The sequence below is a fragment of the Podarcis gaigeae genome (genome assembly GCF_964106915.1).
Source record: "Podarcis gaigeae genome assembly, chromosome: 5".
Taxonomy (NCBI): domain Eukaryota; kingdom Metazoa; phylum Chordata; class Lepidosauria; order Squamata; family Lacertidae; genus Podarcis; species Podarcis gaigeae.
The window spans coordinates 28,678,616-28,698,617 of NC_139681.1; the positions used below are offsets into that span (position 1 = coordinate 28,678,616).

Sequence of the window (20,002 nt, forward strand, 5' to 3'; positions counted from 1 at the left end):
TCTGATCTGAATTTTTTTTAATCAAGGAAGTGGCCTACAGGTTCACATTGAGGTTTTTCTTTTTAAAATAAAATAAGCAGAACATATAATTGTGAAATATTACTAAGGCTTATTTTGCATTAGTATATTATATAGAGGGAGGGTCCTGTCAAGTCTAAATACTTTTCAACTGAACTTAATGGAAAGAATTAAGCACACAATCAACTCTTGGACAATTAACAGCATCCTGTCCCAAACTAAATCTTCTCTGGCAAATAATGAAAAAGGAAGGACCTCCACAATTCTCTGATATCCTCTTTTTCCAGATTATAAATAGGTATTTTATTTGGGTCTGTTATAGTCCTATACAAAGCACAACATACTTGAAACTTCTTCAAAGCCATCCCAAAATTCCTTGACACTGCCACTGGAAGTAATGCTGTCTTTGCAATTCAAGAGATCAGCTTTGAGATCACCAAAATCTGAACTAATAAAATCTGCCTTCCATAAGCTAGCATTCAGTTTCTTCTGTATTCCAGACACTAATACAGGCTGAAAAGGAAAACAGAAAAGTGGAAATAAGCAAGAGCACTTAAAAAACGGATTCATGCATATTTCCATCACTCTTGAAAGAACATCTTGTCTTGCACAGAAGTTTAGACTATTAACTGTTCATCAATAAATATTGGGACATCTTCATTTAGGCCAGTAAATTGTCTTTAACATAGCATGGTTTTCAGAGTTTCTACTCTTTTTATTTGTCTCACATTTCAAGTTCTTTCTACTATTTTTCAACTCGTTTTCTTAAATGCTGATTTGCAAGACTGCTGTTTGTATCACCAAGAGCTGAAAATTAGTCCAAACATTAGTAATACCCTCTATGAAGAATTCTTAAGTTCAGATTTACTCTCAAAACAATAACCAATAAAACAATTTACCTGCTACTTACTGCATAATGAGACTTCATACTTAAAATCAATTAATTTGCCAGCAATGGAAATATATAGTGAGGTGCAGCATTGCGTGAGTGTGAATCAGCTCATGCAATGGGGCTTCTTCATCTCCTCCCCACTGCAGCCCCCTAAATCTGCTCCAGAGAATTGCTGAATGCTCCAGAGCAGGGTTTTTTGACGGGGGCTGTAGTGGAGAAAAGAGAAACCACAAGTCTTGTTTTGTAAGTGGGTTTCTGTTGAACAAGTGGAAAAACATCAACAGATGTTGTCCACTGACCAACCTCAACACAATTAGACTACAATTTAGACCCTGTTAATTTTCTTCCTAACTGTGAGTGCAAAAGGAGTTGTTAGGTTGATCTTTACACATATATACTGAAGTAATATTGCACAACAAACATTAATAGGGAACACTTTAACTGGTCCATAATTCTCAGTATTTAATATGTTCTTGGCTTTAACCCATGCTTAAAAAATTGTTAATGCATTAAGTTTTAACTTCAAGACTGGCATTAAAATGATAATACATTGAGCTATGTGGCTGGTCACTTTGTCAGCAGAGACCAAGAACTCTCTCTGATAGTACATCCCTGCTACTGTTGTGGGTTATAGTTCTTCCCCCTTCCGTTATAGGTAAAATACTATTCTGAAGAATATTTCATGATAAGGAAGTATTGCAAAATTTAGATGAGGTGCCATATTGGTGATATTGCATAATCCTTATCTTCCTTTCCCCCAGTTAGTCTGGAATAGTCTTCAAGACGAAATGAGGCATCTGTGTTACAAACCATATATAATGAGACAAGTGGCAGTTAGTGAGGGACTCTGGCTGGAGCGTTAGGAAGTGGTAATCCTTAGGCCACATTTGGCTGCATCCACTGACAAATGGATTCTCTTCATTTAAACTCGATAACCCTCATGGTCCCTTCCAACTCCACAATTCTATGAATCTATGAAATCCAACAACAGATCTAAAATTAAGGTGCAAGCATGCTGTCTCATAAGCCCCTTTCTAGGTCTTGAAGGGCATTTTAAACATACCTTTCCTTGCTTCCAACAATCCTTGAAAAGTTTCCAGTTGTTGCTGTTTTTATGATCACTGAGCCACAAAATGTGTTTATCACAGAGCCATGAATGTGGAACATCACTGAACAATGTGCTGCAATCATCTGTAATAATTTTTCTCTCATCCTTTGGCTCATCCTTCACTTCAGATTTTACATTTATCTTTGGTGTTCTATTTGGTGGAATCTTGTTTTCCACAACTGAAGCAATTATGTCCTCAAGAATGTTTGGCATTGTCCTTCCACCTTTGCTACTCTATTGGAAAAATAAAATGAGGACTTAAGCAATATTGAACTTGTCAGGAGGAAACCTTTCATTATCAGACCGTAGAAGAGGTGCAATCAAACTGAAAACTACAATAATATATTATATTCTCATTCATTAAAAAGTTATCTTCTGATAACAAACTGATACAAACCCCTCTGATTTTTACACAAACAAGAAAGGACAATGAGATTGCAGGAGTTTAACTCGTTAGTGAATTGCCCATGTAATATTTACATGCATAGACAGAGCCTTAAAATGTTGTTAATAAGTTTGAACTTTAACTAAGTTAGTTCATAACTAAACTTTTTAAGGGAAACCATGGCAGACTGAGATCCAGAGAATTGCATAACTAACTCCACATGTCCAAGGAACCTTTGGACTCATGAAAAACAGCTCCCTTGTTCTGCAGTGAGGTAAAAATTCAAGAGCAGTTAATGATAATTCCAAATAATAGCATTGGACATGCCCAGGCCCTTAGGTATACAATTTCATTCTATGACGAATATCATACAGTGAAAGCAGTTCCATTTAGACATTGCTCTCTAAGCTATAATTAAGCCCTTTTCACTCAAGAACATTTGGAGCAAGGCATTTGGTAACAAACTCACTGCAGTTCCTGTAGAATAAACGGGTGCAAAAGCAATGCCAGCATCTGTAGAGCCGAGACGCAGTTTTCCAGCAGTAGTGGTGAGCAGGTCTCGTAACGTTGAGCCCTGCTCACTATTTTGAGACAAAGGAGTTGGCATCTTGTAGTTAAGAGATTCTGAACTGTCTTGGTCCTGCTCTTCCTTTGTATGCTTTCCAAGAGGGCAGTCTTTGTTTTCTAAAATAAAAAGGATTAATCGTATATAATTGTGCCATGATACAACAAGAATAATACTAGCTGCCTGCGATTCACAATGGCAACAATCTATTTGTAGTGCTTATTGCTTTATTTTGGGGGGGGGGATTATTGGGTTGTTTTTGTTTTAATTTTGATTGTGTAGTTCATGTTTTTATGTTGTGATTTTATCCTGGGAACTGCCCTGAGGCCTGTGGGTATAGGGTGGTAGACAAATTTAATAAATAATAGTAATATTTCCCTGAACTCATGGGGATGAATTACATCTTCCAAATTAGACCCTATTTAACTATGTAAATGACATTTGTGGCTGTTGAGTGTCCTGTCATAAATGACAAATATATAACTAAAAAAAGGCTGGAAACACACGCCATCTGCATATGGTTTTCCTATCATATACAAGAAATTGTTTAGTTTGATGCCTCCAGAAGGTGCCAACACACAAGACTGGAAAATATGGAATTTCCATTGCTTTTTATATTATAAAAAATAGCAAACTGTGAATGATGACATAGATCAATCATTTACAAGACCAGTTCAGACACAACGGGAACCCACAGTTTTCTGCAATGTGAATTAGTTGCGACAAGCCTTGGTCTTAGGAATTTTCTCCTCCCTTTCACTTTTCCATGTCAGAACAGATAGCCAGATACACCCACTTTTGGTTTAAAACTAATCAAAGTCCCCTGGAGGTGTCGGAAGAACTATAATTTGAGAAAAAGCTGGAATGAGACCACAATATGATCCTGGCCTGTTCTTACTAACCATAGCTTAGCAAACTGTAGTTCCTAGAGTTCACACATCATAAGGAACCAAAGATAGTTTCAAAGTGGAAGCAAAAACTTCTAGTCTCCTCCTTTACAGGTATGAAAGAGCAGGAGGAGAAGTATGCAAGTCTGGGGGCCATTCACATAGTGGGGTAACAAGGTTTTAATATGAATCTGACCCTAGTGTTTTGGGAATCCAGTAAGAAATGTAACCTGCCCCCCCCCAAAAAAAAATTCTCATATTTTTGTGAAAAAATAACACTAATAGTAGTCTGGTGAGTCTGAAAAATCATAAAAGAAATAAATTACTTTTATTTTCTGGCAAACTGTTGCGTCCAATCTCAAAATGCTAAAGTAATTTATAGTTATATTGAATGATACTGAAGTTCATGACCATAATCCAACACTCTTCCAACCACTGACTTCAGTGGACATAAATGTTCCTGTGTGCTGGATTGTGGCTCAAATATATAAATGTGCTGGAAGAATTCATATTCACCACAGCCTCTTCTACGCCCCTAGGCATCCTTCTGTATTTAACATTTTCTGGTTACAGATGGCATTTCTTGCTCACAGAACAGAACAAGGAGGGCATTGAACGAGGGCTGAAGAAAAGAGGCATATGATGTGGCTAGGCTTTTTGTGATAATATTGCACAGGGGATATTCACTACCCTCTCCCAGGACTCCTGAGAAAACACCACCTAGCTCCGCTGTTTCTTAGAAGTAGCATTGTATTACTACTGCTAATATTTAAACAAAATGTATATACTGCTTGATAGTAAACAAAACCTCTGAGCGGTTTTAAGAAACAATCTGTAAAAGGAGAGAGAGACCAAATAAGGCGGCTGAAGTTGAAAGCCTGTTCAGGCGTTTGCAGAGCTACATAGTAAACAAATACTTTGTCTTAATGAAACACTAAAGCTTCACTCCTTCACTCCTCACCCTCCCCAGCTCCTCTTCTTGCAGTATATCCAGACGTTATTCTACTTCTGCTGTATTTATATTGTAACCACACTGTCAATATCAAAGTTGTAAACATGAATGTATGAACAAGCAGCCGAACCATACTGGTTGATCTTTTTGCTGCAGACTCATTCACAGCTCCTCTGGAGCAATGTGTCATTCGGTCTACAGAAATCAAGGCAAAGCCCTCCAGTACTGCCTGGTTCCACGAAATTATTGAAAGTCTGAATTAGCTTTCTTTTTATTCTAGAAGGACCATTTGTTCCTTCCTATCCTCTTCATTCCTGCCCATGCAACATACATTTTTCTTAACATGGAAAGTTTACACAACAAAAAAACTTTCCCTATAATGATAATTAACGATAAACTGGGTAATCTTGCAAAACACCTGTCATTTCAGAAATCTAACGTGTAAAGGAGGCCTATTTTGTGGCAGCCTGCTTGCACAACAGCCACCCATCCCACTAGCATAGAAGTCGAGAACCTGTTGCCACCAGATGTTGTTGGGCTATTGCTCCCATTGTTCCTGATCATTAGCCACACTTGCTGTGTCTGGCAGAAATGGCAGTCCAGTAATATCTGGAGGGTGACTGGTTCTCCACTCCTGTACTAGGAGAAATCTTGTGCAGCACAACAGCTGAATCCAATGGGAGTCCTATTCTTGTCAGAGGGCCTTCTAGGTAGTGGTGCCCACCCTGTGGAACGCCCTCCCATCAGATGTCAAGGAGATGAGTAACTATATAACCTTTAGAAGACATCTGAAGGCAGCCCAGTATAGGGATATTTTTCAAGGTTTAATGTTTTGTTATGTTTTTATATGTTGGAAGCTACCCAGAGTGGCTGGGGCAACCCAGTCAGATGGGCGGGGTACAAATAAGTTGTTGTTGCTGTTGCTGTTGTCAAAGCTGTTGTGCAGCTGCCTAGCACAACCAGTTGTTGTTATTGGTGACAGTTAAGCTTGTGTGCTATTTCTTGAACAAAATTAAGATTCTCAAACTTCCTGTGCTAATGTTATATTGGATCTCACCCACAATCTGCTTTCTAATCAACATATCCCATTATTTACCTTTCTTTTCTTCCCTGGCCTTTTGTTCTGCTAGATCTGCCAACCAGTGCAGTGGTGACTGGGATTCAGGAGGAGTTAACTTGCTGTCTGTGCTCACGTCACTTCCTGGGCTTGTATTACCGTTTGTCTCAGATTTCTGAGATGCCTTCTGCTGTTGCAACTCAGGTATGCACAGAGAAATTTTATTACTGTGATTAAGGACGTTCTGCAAAATCTGTAGGACACAACAATTCAATTAAGCACTTTGCATATGATAAAACAGTAATTACTTTAAGACCCTAATGCAGCATATGTAAACTATGCTTTAGTGATGCACAGTTAAGCAGCACTGAAAGTCAATAGCATATGCAACTGTGCATCTTAAAAGTGTCATAACAAATATAAACAAAATTATATTTGATCACTAAGCTGTGGCCTTACCTGAGATACACCATTCATTGAAGGGAACTTGCCAGGTTGTAAATTCTGTTTGCTGGCACACTGGCAATGGGCTCTAATCTCATGTTTCTCTCTAAGATTATGCATTGCTTCAAGAAGTTCCATTAATACTATAAAATATTAAGAAAACAATGAATTATACAGTTTTGAAGCTGACCACCTCAAACTTCATCTGCATCCGCACACCAAAGAGAATAGAGACCAAACCCCTAGAACCAGTTCCACCTTTGCCAACACATTTCAGAATTTCACCCCAAAATAAACAGCAAAATTCTGACACTAGCTATCTTCAACATGATTTTTAAAAATATGTCATTTTTTAAAATAAAAAAATCTTGTTAACATGGTTAAGTACCATTTTTATTACACAGGGTAAGCTGCAGAATTTGAGGGACACAAACAAGAGGGATACTTAATGGGGAAAGGCAGAGAAGGCCTTGACACATGAATAAACAAAGATCATAAAGCACGACCATCATTAAAACAACATTTCCTGCACACTGCAACCTTTAAAAGCAATGCTGGCCTGCCACTTCATGTTTTTTCTGTGTTGCTTTCCCACCCTAGACAAAGGACAGCAGCACATTTTATACAGCAATGGCCACTTGCTGCAGGTACATGATGGTTTACATGAATAATCCAATTAAACACACAATAAAATCAAAATGTATTTAAAATGCACCAAGAACCATCACTAGCTAATCAAAGAAACAAAAAAGCATTTCCAGTTAAACTCATTAAAACCAGGAGGACCCGAGGTGCTCGTTCTATACCAAGTTAGCCAATGTATATGTAGATGTTGTTGGGCTAAAACTTCCATTATCTCTGAAAACTGACCAAGCTAGCTTGGGCTGTCGGGAGGTGAAGTCCAGCAACATCTGGAGGGCACCAGCTTGGCTACTCCTGGTCTGTCTCATGAACTCTGATGAAGTAAAAGGTCTTGATCTCTTTCCTAAAATCCTGCAAAAAGCTTTTGAACAAATCCATACTTTACACTTCTGCTATGTGGAACACTGATGTAACCATCAGGCCTCAGCCTTCACTGATCTATAAAAGTTTATAAACTATGACCAGGAACAAAACAAGTTATAATTTTATACTTAAAATTCTGATCTCAGCTACGGCCTGGTTTACAAAAGAGTGCCTTTTCAGATGAAGGCTTGACAATAGCCTGCAGAAGGCACATTTCCTTCTGAGGCTCAAGAACATTGTGAAATACCATCCATCTTAGGAAAAGAGACGCAATACCTCTGAGTCTGCAGCGCTAGCTATGAATCCTGAAATGCAGTACCAATATTCATTGATACAAAAGCTTTGACCTTCATTATGATCTTACCTGTTCCAGGAATGATCTGGGTTGGCATTAAATGTTTGTGATCATGAGGCTGCCCTTTCACACATTTCATCCAGGCGTACAATTCTTTATCTGTGAAGGCATTAACAGTTTACATCAGGGGTCAGCAACCTTTTTCAGCCATGGGTCTACTGTCCCTTGGACTTGTGGTGGGCCAGACTATATTTTTTTGTGGGGAGGGAAATGAACGAATTCCCATGCCCCACAAATAACCCAGAGATGCATTTTAAATAAAAGCACACATTATACTCATGTAAAAACAACAGGCAGGCCCCACAAATAACCCAGAGATATATTTTAAATAAAAGGGCACATTCTACTCATGTAAAAACATGCTGATTCCCGGACCATCCACGGGCCAGATTGCGAAGGCGATTGGGCCACATCCGGCCCCTGGGCTTTAGGTTGCTACTCCTGGTTTACATCATAGAATCAATTACGTTTTTTTATTAACTTGAATTAAACACAGTAATTTTAGATCAGCCTTCCAAACATACAACCTACAGTCATAAGAGCAGTGGTTTTGCACAAAGCTGAATACACTTGTGGTGATTTTACTTTGTATCCAGTTTTTGTGATTAAATAGAAACTAACCTAAAACTTCAAACAAGCAGTTCTAAAATGTTTAATTATTATCTTTAGTTCTTACAAAAAGTGCACTGACCTCTAGAACTCTTCCTTTCCTTAGCCTTATAGCAATCTAAGCAGACCACAAATCCACATTTTTGGCAGACCCAGTGAATGTTAAACAGAGTGGCTTCACATGCATCACACATTTCACGGACTCCTCTGACTGCTCTCTTCCAAGCTATTTTGGCTGGAATACAGAGTAAACAGAAGACCAAGTACTGAAATTTAAGGGCAAACAACTGCAAAATTATAGCACATAAATGAAATTTCAGCTGGAAACCTGTTTGATTTAGGGTGTCCTTCCCCAACTTGGTGCCCTTCAGACTGCAACTCTCATCATCCAGGACCACTGACCATGCTTACTGGGGCTGATGGGGCTCATAGTACAAACCCTGTGGAGGATACTAGCTCAGGGAAGACTGATTTGCAAAGTACATTTGCCGCCCCACACTTTGATTCTTTTGTATAGTTTCGCACTTTTTAATAAAAGTGCATTCATTTCCAAAGAGCCAATAAAGATACATTTGAGACAACCCATAATTACAAAACATCAATCATATTAAATACTTTTTTTTACAAAAGAAAAGAAAAGTTATGGAACAAATCAAGATAGCAAGACTGTTGTTGCTTTGGGAATGGAACCCATGCTAATTTTATTTACTAAATTTATATCCCACCCTTCCTCCCAACCACAATAAGTTTGGGGTAGCTCACCTTGTTCATGTCTTGGACATTTATCCCAATACATTTTTGTATCCCCCTGTGCCATTTCAACAGTACAATAAAATAACATTTTGATGCAATAGGGAAATTCCCAAGGAAGAACACGATGGATGAGCCACATTAAAAAGCAGCAACTAACTTTTAAACAGAGTTATTCAGAAAAAGTTGGATACTTACCATCCTTTTTGACCCAGGACATGGCTGTTTTCTCAGATGTCACTAAGTGACAAAATTTGTCACCTATGTGGTCTAAGATGTATTTGCAAGTTTCTAGGTCAATTTCATCATCATCATAATTATCATGTGTCCATAAACTCATTGCTTCATCATCATACTGATCAGGAGAAGAAAAGCCATCAATCCTAACCACTCCATTCTTACTAAAAGAAAGCCTACAAAACAAAAAAGCACAAATTACATAAGTATCAAAATCATGATCAATTTAAACTGTATTTCGATGTTAACTGTGTGTCAAACATGTTATGGTTGGCTAATGTCCAATGTTTCTGAAAGGCAGCGTGAGAATGTATATATCTGTCTTGGTTCTCTCCCTGAACCATTTTGTTGGCAGAGACAGACAAGGTACTGCTGGAAAGCTAAGAGGGAGAGGGTGGTATTAGTGTATCATCGGAGAATCTACAGTTGAAATATAGATTACCTGTTTCTGCTTTATATACCTTATATGCATGGATGCCACATATAAAACAATAATTTCATAGAATTTAATTATTAATCTGCACCCAAACATGAGAAGTTTGTTACATAATGGTATTTTTTCACTATTCAATCTGCTCATTATCAACATAACGTGACTAGAAAGCTTTTCAACGTTTCTATTAGTTGAATATGTGTTTGGCATAGAATGTAATGACATAAACACAATAACAACAACAAAAATAATACCACAAAACCACAGGGATTAATTTGCAAGTCACACCCCATTTTGTTTTTCCCCCCTTCATGACTTGGGAACATAGTCGCTGGCTACATCCTTACATTCATTCTTACCTCAGGCTACGGTCTCCTTCCTCTCTTCCCTTCAGTCTTATTCAGTTCTAGCTCATCCTTCTTGTTGTGAAAAGGAAAAAAGTATTGCCTTTATGACATCAGAAACTGTTACTCCAATCCTTAGTCATCTCTTTGCCTCTGTCCTTCAGTTAGTAGTAAGCATGTACATCTGTTCTGGTGATTGGCTCAATGGTTGCTGATGTCACAAAGGCTCTGCTTTTTCCTCTGTGGAGCTCCATGTAAAGGTTCCTTTTCAGGTTCTCTCCTGTTGTAAAGCTGCATGTTTTCCACAGTCTCTTTCTCCTTATACATACCAGCCCCATACATATGACTTTTGTGTGGCAGGAATGAAGCCTACTACACAAAGGCAGAGTCACCTCAGCTGCTCCACCCATTTTTGTCTTTGGCCACCCTGCACCAAGAACAGAGCATGCTGCATAATATGTATGAATATATTATTATTAGATTCAAAGATCTGAGAAGTGGCCTATAGTTCAAAATCACAAACCTGTTAAGCCAAAGACCTTGGATTTAAAATAAAGGATTCAATATTTTGTTAAATCACCTCCACCAAAACCTGCTGCTTTTGTGCAAGAGAAGCTCCAATTGAGTTTACACAAAGAAAAATATTTCATAGAATCACAGAGTTGGAAGAGACTCCAAGGCTCATCTAGCCCAACCTCCTGCAATGCAGGAATCTCAGCTACAGCATCCATGACAGATGGCCATCTGATCTCCAAGGAAGGAAAGTCCACAACCTCATCAGGGAGTCCATTCCGCACATTTACACCAGGGGTAGTGAAAGTGGTGCATTCCAGATGTTGTGGACTCCCATCAGACCTAACCATGAATTATCCTGGCCAGGGCTGATGGGTGTTGGAGTCCAACAACATCTAGACCCAGAAATGTGCAATAGTGGCAGAGGCAGTGTTTTGGTAATGTACGAGTTTTATAAGTACCAGGCTTTAGCAAAGTAAGAAAAAGGAAGCAGGGTCCACTTCATCAGCTTGGTTGATAGATCAGATCCATTTGTTTCTCCTCTCCCTGAGATGCTTCCACACTCAAGTAGGCCATGACAAGAACATCAAAACTTTAAGAACTGGTGCCTGAGATTGCTGCCTCCCCACCACTTGTTGCAAACCTGCTGGTAGGTACTGCATTGTTTGCAACTGATCCTATGTAAGGCACTCTGGGAGCTTTTAAACTGAAGAGTGAGGTAAAAAAGTGACTACCCACAATTTCAAAAGCATTTCTAGCTTGTATGCATCACTGCACCAGCGTGTTTCAAACTGCACCTCTTCAAAGCATAGTGGCATTGCTACAACAGGAGTGTAGAAATAATACTTGGTTTCTGAAAAAGAAAAAAAGTTTTTCACTTACCGACGAAAGTAGTAGAATCTACAAAACACTGGTGAGTGAGCTGATTCTTCTCCTTTCTTGCTTCTTACAAGTCTACATTCTCTGCATTTTTGCAAATTGGGCCCGATTTCATAACAAGAGTCATCCTGCAAAAAGGATTCTCCCGTCTGTTTCAACTTCTTTACTTTACGCCAGTCTTTTAATACTGAACGAGGTATGCCAGCTGCAAAAATGACAACTTCTTTAGTAAAAGGAAAGGCAATGTAATCAAGACTTAATATTTAGAGTTTAACAGAAGCTGTAGTGGGAGTTAGTATTATTATTTATTGCCTTTATTACTTTATTATCACTTACTACAAAAATGTTTCAAAGCAACTTACAATTATAAAAGAATATATACATGATACAAAATTTAAAATACATTAAAAAATTGAGTAAAAGTGTTTATATTGCAATAAAAAGGATGAATCCATGTATGTTAAATTATACAAAAGTGTTTGAAAATAGGTGGGGGCGGACGGGAGAATTCACACTTTTTTATTTAAGCTATTTTTGTTTTTTATCAATTACCAATTTTATTATCAATTTGCCCCATAATTTACAGAAGAATGGATGATAACCCATTCATTTTGTCAGTACAACCACTAAGGCACTATAATTTCAAACACATCTTATCTGTGACTCTGCTTCTGTAAACTACTATGCTTACCTACATAATGAATTTATTTATTTATCTTGTTAAGACCAGTAGTATAAAAAAAGGAAAGTATTTTCGAAAGAACGAAGTAAAATCTTTTACACATCTCCTTTCCGAAAATTCAGAAAAATAGGATTGCAAACATTTAATACATTTATTGGCCTCAGTGCAAAAGTATTTCCTATGGATTGCATATGGACAGTAATGTACAATGCAAACGAAACACTTATATCCCTTCTTTTTTCTGCCATAGAACCCAAAGTGGCACATCTATTCAGGCACTAACTAGACTCAGAACCAGCTACGCTTCAAGCAAGGTGGTGATCTCATGTCCCTTATATCCTGGCTATGATTTCAGTCTTTAAAACAGTACTCACAAAAGACTATCAGCCAATCATAATAGGAAATTTAAAAAAACTGCAGCCTGGCAGCAAGCACATTTTTTTGAATCTTGTGACACTTTACATTTTTCAAGTGTGTAAGGTACACTAATGCTAAGCCATGGTTTGTTCATTCAAAGGATGACTTGTTTGAACATTTGATCCAAGTCTAGCAGATAGCAAAGCTATCTACAATGCCAGTTTGTAGAGGAAAAATATTCATTTGCAGGCATGGTTAGAATTCAAACTGCACCGGCAAGCGAACTACTTCTAAGGGCTTGCTGTCAGCACTGATCAAGGGGCCCCACTTGCCAAGGAACACTGAAGAACACACTTTAGATTCACAACTGTTTCTTTGTGGCTGTCACTTTTTGCGTCATATAACATTGGGTGTGGGGCAGGCTGACGTGGTTTGGGAAAACAGCCTCGTGAGCCAATTTAGGACCCCTGCCAGGCCTAATTAGGCCCACAGGCCAGACACCCCCAAACACTGCCTTAACACTAACACAAACAGCTACATTAACATTGATATAGGTCACATGGTTCTTTGTGCCACTGATTTTTCTTCACATCATTTTAGTCTGACGCATTGTTGCCTGCCTTTGGGAGTAGAAAGTGCTATGCAACCTAGTTACGCTCTGCAGTGATTTCTGTTGCTGAGGTAGTACTTTATGGAGCTACTGTGATCATAAATTCCTGCAGTGCGCACATAGCTTGTTTTCTACTGGTTCATGTAGTATAGTTTCCCCGTACAATTATGTGAGGGAAATAAGAAAATGCAGAATATACGGCTAAGGATTATTTGTTGAACCAGCCCGCAGACATAAAGTGGAAGCACACATCTGTTCATCTGCTAACTCCTAAAGCAACTGTGCATTGCAAAAACTAATTTTAGAATCTAGACAGAAACAGTGTGGTCCATATCACATGCTCAATCCTAAATTATTATTGAGTGTGAAAATGATAACCAATTCAACTGAAGTGCATGTGCACAGAGTGGAAAAGAAATACATAAAAGGAATAGTTCTTCACAGCAATAGGAGATGAAGAATCTTTAGATGGGGAAGCAGCTGGTAGCAACAGGGAGACAGGAAAAGCATAGGCAGAGAGAGAGAGAAAGGGATGTATGCTTTGGAAGAAGTAAACGGGCATGAGTCAGAAAGTAGCTTCAGGGATTGGAATTGTGTAGCAAGTACTGATCAGTAAAAAATAACATTTTAAAGTAACAGTTAAAAATGGGATGATATACAGCTACTTACAATAACAATTTGTATAAACCTCTAAGTTGTAACACTTAGGAATATTAGGTAAACTGAAGTGTCCCTTTTATAGCATTTATACAATTTCAGCACTGTTTTGTTGCAGTCCTAAAATTACTTGTGAATAGTAATTTTAAATAGTATCATTGTAAATAGTAAAACTGACAACAATGTTACAGTACAGCCAAAATCAGTCAGTTCTGATCAGTGGCCTGAGTCTGAAGGGGCAACTTTTAACACATGCAGAATACAGGGATAAGATCCCTAACTGGTGAGAGTTTCTGTCTCTGTGCTGGAAACCCCTCTGCACCATGAGGGTGACCATTACAGACTCAGTCCATCATGTGCCGGTTTGGGAGTATTGTGGGGTTATATTGAAGGGACGGAGCTACACTAAAGCATTCCCACAGCCTCGCCACACGTTCAGAATGAATGTCTGAAGAAAGCATAGCGGACAGCAGAACTGTACAATACACAAACACAGATGCATAATTTAGATAGGTTCAAGCTTTTCCTGGTATATAATATTGGGTGGTTGTTTTTTTTAAAAGTACAAAAGACACACAATCCTGACTGCAATAAAAAAACCTAATGTTCTTACATTCCAATTTGTATGCTAACTATATACTTACAATTGCTGCTGCTGCTCTGTAACTTCAATTTGCTTTTTTCTTTGGCACTTCTGCTAAGAACACCATTTGGCTTTATTTCTTCCTCTGCATCGCCTTTTTTCTTTTGCAAATCATTCTGTTTCTTTTTGTAAGTTGGCTTAGGCTGCCGCTTAGTCCTTTGCTCTGATTTACTCTCACTTTCATCAGAATCTCCACTTTCAGAGCCCGATTCATACGTCCTTTTTGTTTTTCGCCTTGTCTGTTTCTCTTCTTTCGCAAGCTTTTCACCCAGCATTTTACAATCTATATTATTTTGCAAATCATTAGATGTAGAAGCTATTAAGTTAACAGTACATGGCTTAATGATTTCTGAGACACTGTTCCCCGAATTCTCTTTTTTATTAGTATTTTTATCTTCTTCCGAATGTCTTGTGAGCCAAGCTTTTTTCAGCTTCGTGTGGTAGTTCCCTTGACTCGTCTGGGATACTTGCCCATTGCCTACAGTATTTGCTTTGTTTATTGTACCAGAGATGACAGTACTGTCTAGGGAAACAGAGGCTGGATATATTGGATTTTTCGCAGCAGTCAACTCTGTATCACTGGCACCGCTACTTTTAAACTGAGCAGCAGCCAATGCTGCCTTGTGCTTTTTCAAGTGAATAAAATCAGATGGCCCAGAGAATCCAGAGCTGGCCTGAAGAACACTTTCCGTTTTGCTGCAGGCTAATGTAACTGGAGCTGCGGTGCTCAGGCCACATTCTTGTATGTGTGCCACTTCCTGGTTTATGGCTGTGGAGGCAGTACTCTCTACTGACGTGCAAGCTAAAGCTGCATTGGACAAACAGTAAGTCACTTCTGAACTGCCCATGATTGGAACGCCAGTAGTAGCCACAGATGCTGTTACATCCGTTTTGGTGCTGCATAGTGTCGTCGTAGTTGGCGTGACAGAACTGGGAACAGTGCCCTGGGAGGCAGCTGGCAAGTTCTTTTCATACTGGGCATGAATTGTGTCTGAGTTCACGGTCGGCATAACTATTCTTCCAGTCTCTCTGGCTTCCGCTGGTTTGGGACAATCAGTTTGGTTTATCCCCATCAGCGATCTTTCGACAACTCGCTCTTTTGGAGCTGTCTGCACGACAGATACTGTATCATACTTTGTACGTGAAGGTGGACGTACAATGACAGAAGCTGTGGCAGAAGGCAATTTCCTCTCTATGTGCCATTCCATTTTGTCATTATTTGGAATATTATTATTTTTCCATATATCTGAAAATTTTTGCTCCAAAGCACTTTTGTAAACATTTTGTGCTTCTTTCGGCTCGGGTACTAAAGTTGGTGGCTTCTGTAATTCATGGATTTTGCTACCAGCATTAACTGGCTGCACTGGAGTTAAGGTTGGAGGAGAAAGGCTACTGTAACTTCCTTCCTTCCTCTCCAAACTGTGATGGACTGGAGGGTGAAACACCGGTGCCCTATGCAAAGCGGGCATTGTTCGGAGTGTACTTGAGGATGAAACAGACAACTGAGTAGGACTTCTGGAGTCATTTCTGAAAGAATTTGCTGAATTAGAGGTCGCTTGCTGTGAAAACTGCTCTGTTATCTTGCCTATTGAGCTTTCAGACTCTGGTGGGTGTTTAATCAAAGGTGGTGGTTTTGAAAGAGATGTAGTGAAAGAAGTGAGTGACTGAGCAGAAGCTGTTGAAGGACAACTGCTCTGTTTATCGGCACACATACCTGAAACCTCTTTGGAGGAGTATGTTCGTGGTGGTTCGTTGACCACGCTGTTAGACAAAGTGGTAAAATAGTTGCTTTGTGGCAAGTTCTGTGGTACAGAATGCTTCATCTTGTAAAGTTCTGAATCTTTCTCATGTTTTACTCCATGGCTTTTGGGGCTAGAGGATGATAATGGCAATATTCTGGAATATGATTCCCTTTCGCCCTCAAGTGCCTTGATTTTAGCAGTAAAAGGAGCAACCTCAATACTTTCTTGAAGTATCCTCCTGTGCTCTTCTTTATATTTGCTTAGCCTCTCGCCTGTCTCTTGAAGTGACCTTTGCAGTGGGTCTACAAAGTGTCTTTGCAAATGGCCCTCTTTTGCGGTCTGTGATCTGTTATGCTCTACATCTGACTTTGCTGGAGTAGCTGCAACTGAACGTAAAGGTTCAAAAATTCCTTTCCTTTCCAATTCTCTGTACAAAGACACAGAAAGCAGAACTGAAATAATTCTGTTTCACATCAATGCATTAATACGCTAAACAAGAAATATGCCATACAAATGTGAAAGCGATAGTAATAATATATTCATCATTAATATACTTTTCACATTCCTGTTGGTTATCCTTTGAGTGTGATATGTGATGCAAAGTTTCCAGAGACTTAAAGCTAAATACAAAAAGCAAACAAGTAAACCATCCTCACTCTTTCATCGGCATTATCTTACCTCTTGTGTTTAGAAATTTAAACAAAGCAAACTTACTCTTTATGATGATCCGCTATACTTTTTGACAATGGAGGACTAGAGTGTGTCGTCAATTTAAGTGGCCGATGTGGTTCTGCACTGGATGGTCTTACAGGTATGTGGCTCATTAACCCAAGACCGTCAGCTGAGGTCACAGGGGTGGGCTGGTGTAACCAAGGACTAGGAGTATTCTGTTAACAGCAACAAAACCAGACTTTATAGTTACTACTGGAACCCAAACATAAGCATAACTCCATTTTATCAAAACCCTAGGGTGCCAAACTGTTTTTCTGTGCTGGCATTGTTTAAGGTATAAGTGACGCAATTAAATTACTGCGGCTATCCTATTTTTGAATCCTATTTGAATAAGGATTCAAAATAGATGAAAATGTATGCAGTTTATTCTGAAGCAAGGTAAAATGTTAAATTTAACTAAAAAGAAAAGCATACCAAATGAGTAGGAGAAAAATCTGTGGTCAGCATCTTCTAAAAGTAAACTGAAATATCACCCGTGGCCCATTTTTGGAACACAATTCCCAGCCAAAGCTATACCATCTTCCATGGCACACTTACTACAAAATACAGTATGAAACATCTTCAATAGCAATAAATTCAATAATGGGTTAGTTAACTAGCTAGAAAAGACTCGTGCACATGCAGTGCTAATGATATCATGATTAGGAGCCTGGAAGCTTGCCATGTTCTTTCCCAGCCCCCTTTCTCTGGTTAGAATTAGTATGGTGCAGTATTAAGTCTGCACTGGTACTAAGAAGGGTTTGAAAACCAACATCTGGCCCCGGTTTAAAAGCTAGCAATTAGTTACCACTGCTGCAAATGTAATGTTGCACCTTAGTTAACAACAGAAAGGGAGAGCAGGAGAAAGAATACATGAGCCTCTGGCATGCCTCCAATCTCCTAATCATGGCTAGGAGACTGCTATTACTGCATCTGTATTGGGCCTCCATCCTATTGTAGCATATTACATTCTGCTGCTAAGATACTACAGTAATGGCTGAAAGAAATCCTTCTACAAAGCTAAGGACATTTGAGTCTTTGAATTTCAGTTTTAAGTATCCCCACATTCTGTAAGCTTCTACAACAATGACTTTTTTTTAAGAAAGAGAAAACTCTATAAATCCAGATTTCTCTTTTTTAAAAAACAACAACAATCCTAAAGTGCCTCCCAACCTCTCACCAGAGAGCAGAATTTAAGCACAAATATAAATGTTGCACTCAGTCACCCAACTCTAATAATATACATAATACAATACTATGACATGTTTCATTTCCCCCTCCCCTCTTGAATCAAAGCCTGATTACAAAGCAGCAATTATTTAAATTTGTTAAGGCAATTATAAAGCACTATAAACAGATTACACACCACATCAAGTTATCATATAATATTATCCCAATGTATAATAAACTGGGGATTCAGCATGACTTACCCTTCTCAGAGGTGCCTCAGTATTAACAGAAGCTTCAGAATGGACCCATTTAGATGAAGGTATTCCAAGTCCTGAGTATGCATGTGTTCCGTTGGGATACTGCCAAATAATTGGATAAAGTCCCAGGTGATTATACGTAGCAGAAGGGTGAGCTTGCCCAAGAAGATGTGGTGACTGGTGCTGTAGCATCTGTTGCTGTTGCTGGTGTGCTAATGCCAAATGGCTTAAGCTGCTAGCATGAGCAGTCTCTAGTCGTGGATGGCCTCCCAACAGAGAGGCTGTAGGCACTCCAGGTAACACTGCAGGAAGTAGATGCGGGTGATGAACAGAATGGTGAGATGTACTACTAAGAGGGTGTGTATTAATAGCAGACAAAGGAGTTTGGTTTGAGGATCCAGCTAACAAATGGGATGCACCAGTTAATGCGGGGTGATGAGTGTTTGGATTTAAACAAGTTCTATGGGAAGTGGAATGAGGAGGATAGTTATGCTGATGTAAATAGGGTGATATATGGTTAGTTCCCGTTTCTTGTCCAATAAGAGCGGGATCTCTGTAAACTGTGAAATGTTCATTCTTGTCAATGATAAGAGGACTTTTAGTAGCTTCTATTGAACTAACTCTAGCTGGAACTGGATGAAAGCTAGACCTAGGCAAATCATGTTCAGTTTTAATTGCTGACCTTGTTACTCCAGTAACATGGCTGTTCTGGTAATTAACCTTAGACTTCACAGTGTCGGGAGATTGGGCGTGTTTATATTTAACTTCAGGTGAAGAATTTGACTTGATTTTAGGGGTTTCAATCAGTGGGCCAGCTTTTGACTTCACTACATCAGAGACTGGACTTTGTTTACGTACTCTGCCCTCTTCTGCTATGGAAATGACAGTTAAAGATGAAACAGAGCCATACGGAACTTTTTCAGAATTATGATGTTCATTTGCTGATGTACTTTTCACAACTTTTGGTTGTATCAAATCCATTTTGTTGGCATTATTAATCCAGTTTTCATCAGTTTCCAGCTTTCTCACTTCCAGAAAGCTTGAATTTGTAAACAGATGTTTTGTATCACTACCCGGAGGCTCCATTTTCTGACGAGTTTGCAAACCAAAAGTATTTGATATGTTTTCCTGGGGCTCAATAGTTGAACTGTTTTCAATATTTACATCAATACAACCTTTTGGTGTATGGCAACTGGGCACAAACTGCTCATTCGGTAAGAGCTCCCTGGGTTGTTGCTTTTCTATACTGCACTCTTGAATGCATACATCATTCGCATTCCTATCATAAACTGTTGGCTGCTCAGCTTGATGGAGTGAAATTTCTTGCAGCTCCAAGTCAGCTGACTCTGGCCTATCTGTTTCTTGATGTTTTTTATCTTCCTGTATCTCGTGCCAGGGTGACTGGCTGTCTATTAGTGTTTGTTCATCTATACCATCACTGCTCTGGGATTTTCCTTCTTTCCCATTTATCTTTGAAGTGTTCTTGCTTTTCAATTCGTTCTCTGAATTCTGCTCCGATGAAGAATCTGTCAGTCTTTTGTTTGAATTTTCTGAGTCACTGCTCTCAGAATAGTCTGAAGTGTTGTCTATCCGCTGCCTCTTCATACCGAGTTTCTTTTCATCATCTTCTGGTTTTCTTCTTTTAGAAATAAAGTGTTTGCTCTTATTTTTGGAATTTTCTGTAGAAATAAATAAATAAATAAATAAATAAATAAATAATCAATCCTTTATTTAGTACTA

General features: G+C 38.8%; 1 protein-coding gene across 7 annotated transcripts in view; it reads right to left on the minus strand.

Annotated features, from left to right (window-relative positions):
- Positions 1–20,002, minus strand: part of JMJD1C (jumonji domain containing 1C) — a 118,984-nt gene that overhangs the window by 6,071 nt on the left and 92,911 nt on the right. For all 7 annotated transcript variants that reach the window (XM_083740255.1, XM_083740256.1, XM_083740253.1 and 4 more), the window contains 12 exons: positions 18,266–19,941; positions 16,839–17,011; positions 14,384–16,551; positions 11,437–11,638; positions 9,226–9,440; positions 8,360–8,512; positions 7,678–7,767; positions 6,324–6,451; positions 5,904–6,117; positions 2,873–3,087; positions 1,974–2,252; positions 363–531 (listed from right to left, as the gene is read on the minus strand). In XM_083740255.1, coding sequence (XP_083596381.1) covers positions 363–531; positions 1,974–2,252; positions 2,873–3,087; positions 5,904–6,117; positions 6,324–6,451; positions 7,678–7,767; positions 8,360–8,512; positions 9,226–9,440; positions 11,437–11,638; positions 14,384–16,551; positions 16,839–17,011; positions 18,266–19,941 — 5,682 coding nt within the window. The remainder of the gene's footprint in view (positions 1–362; positions 532–1,973; positions 2,253–2,872; positions 3,088–5,903; positions 6,118–6,323; positions 6,452–7,677; positions 7,768–8,359; positions 8,513–9,225; positions 9,441–11,436; positions 11,639–14,383; positions 16,552–16,838; positions 17,012–18,265; positions 19,942–20,002) is intronic.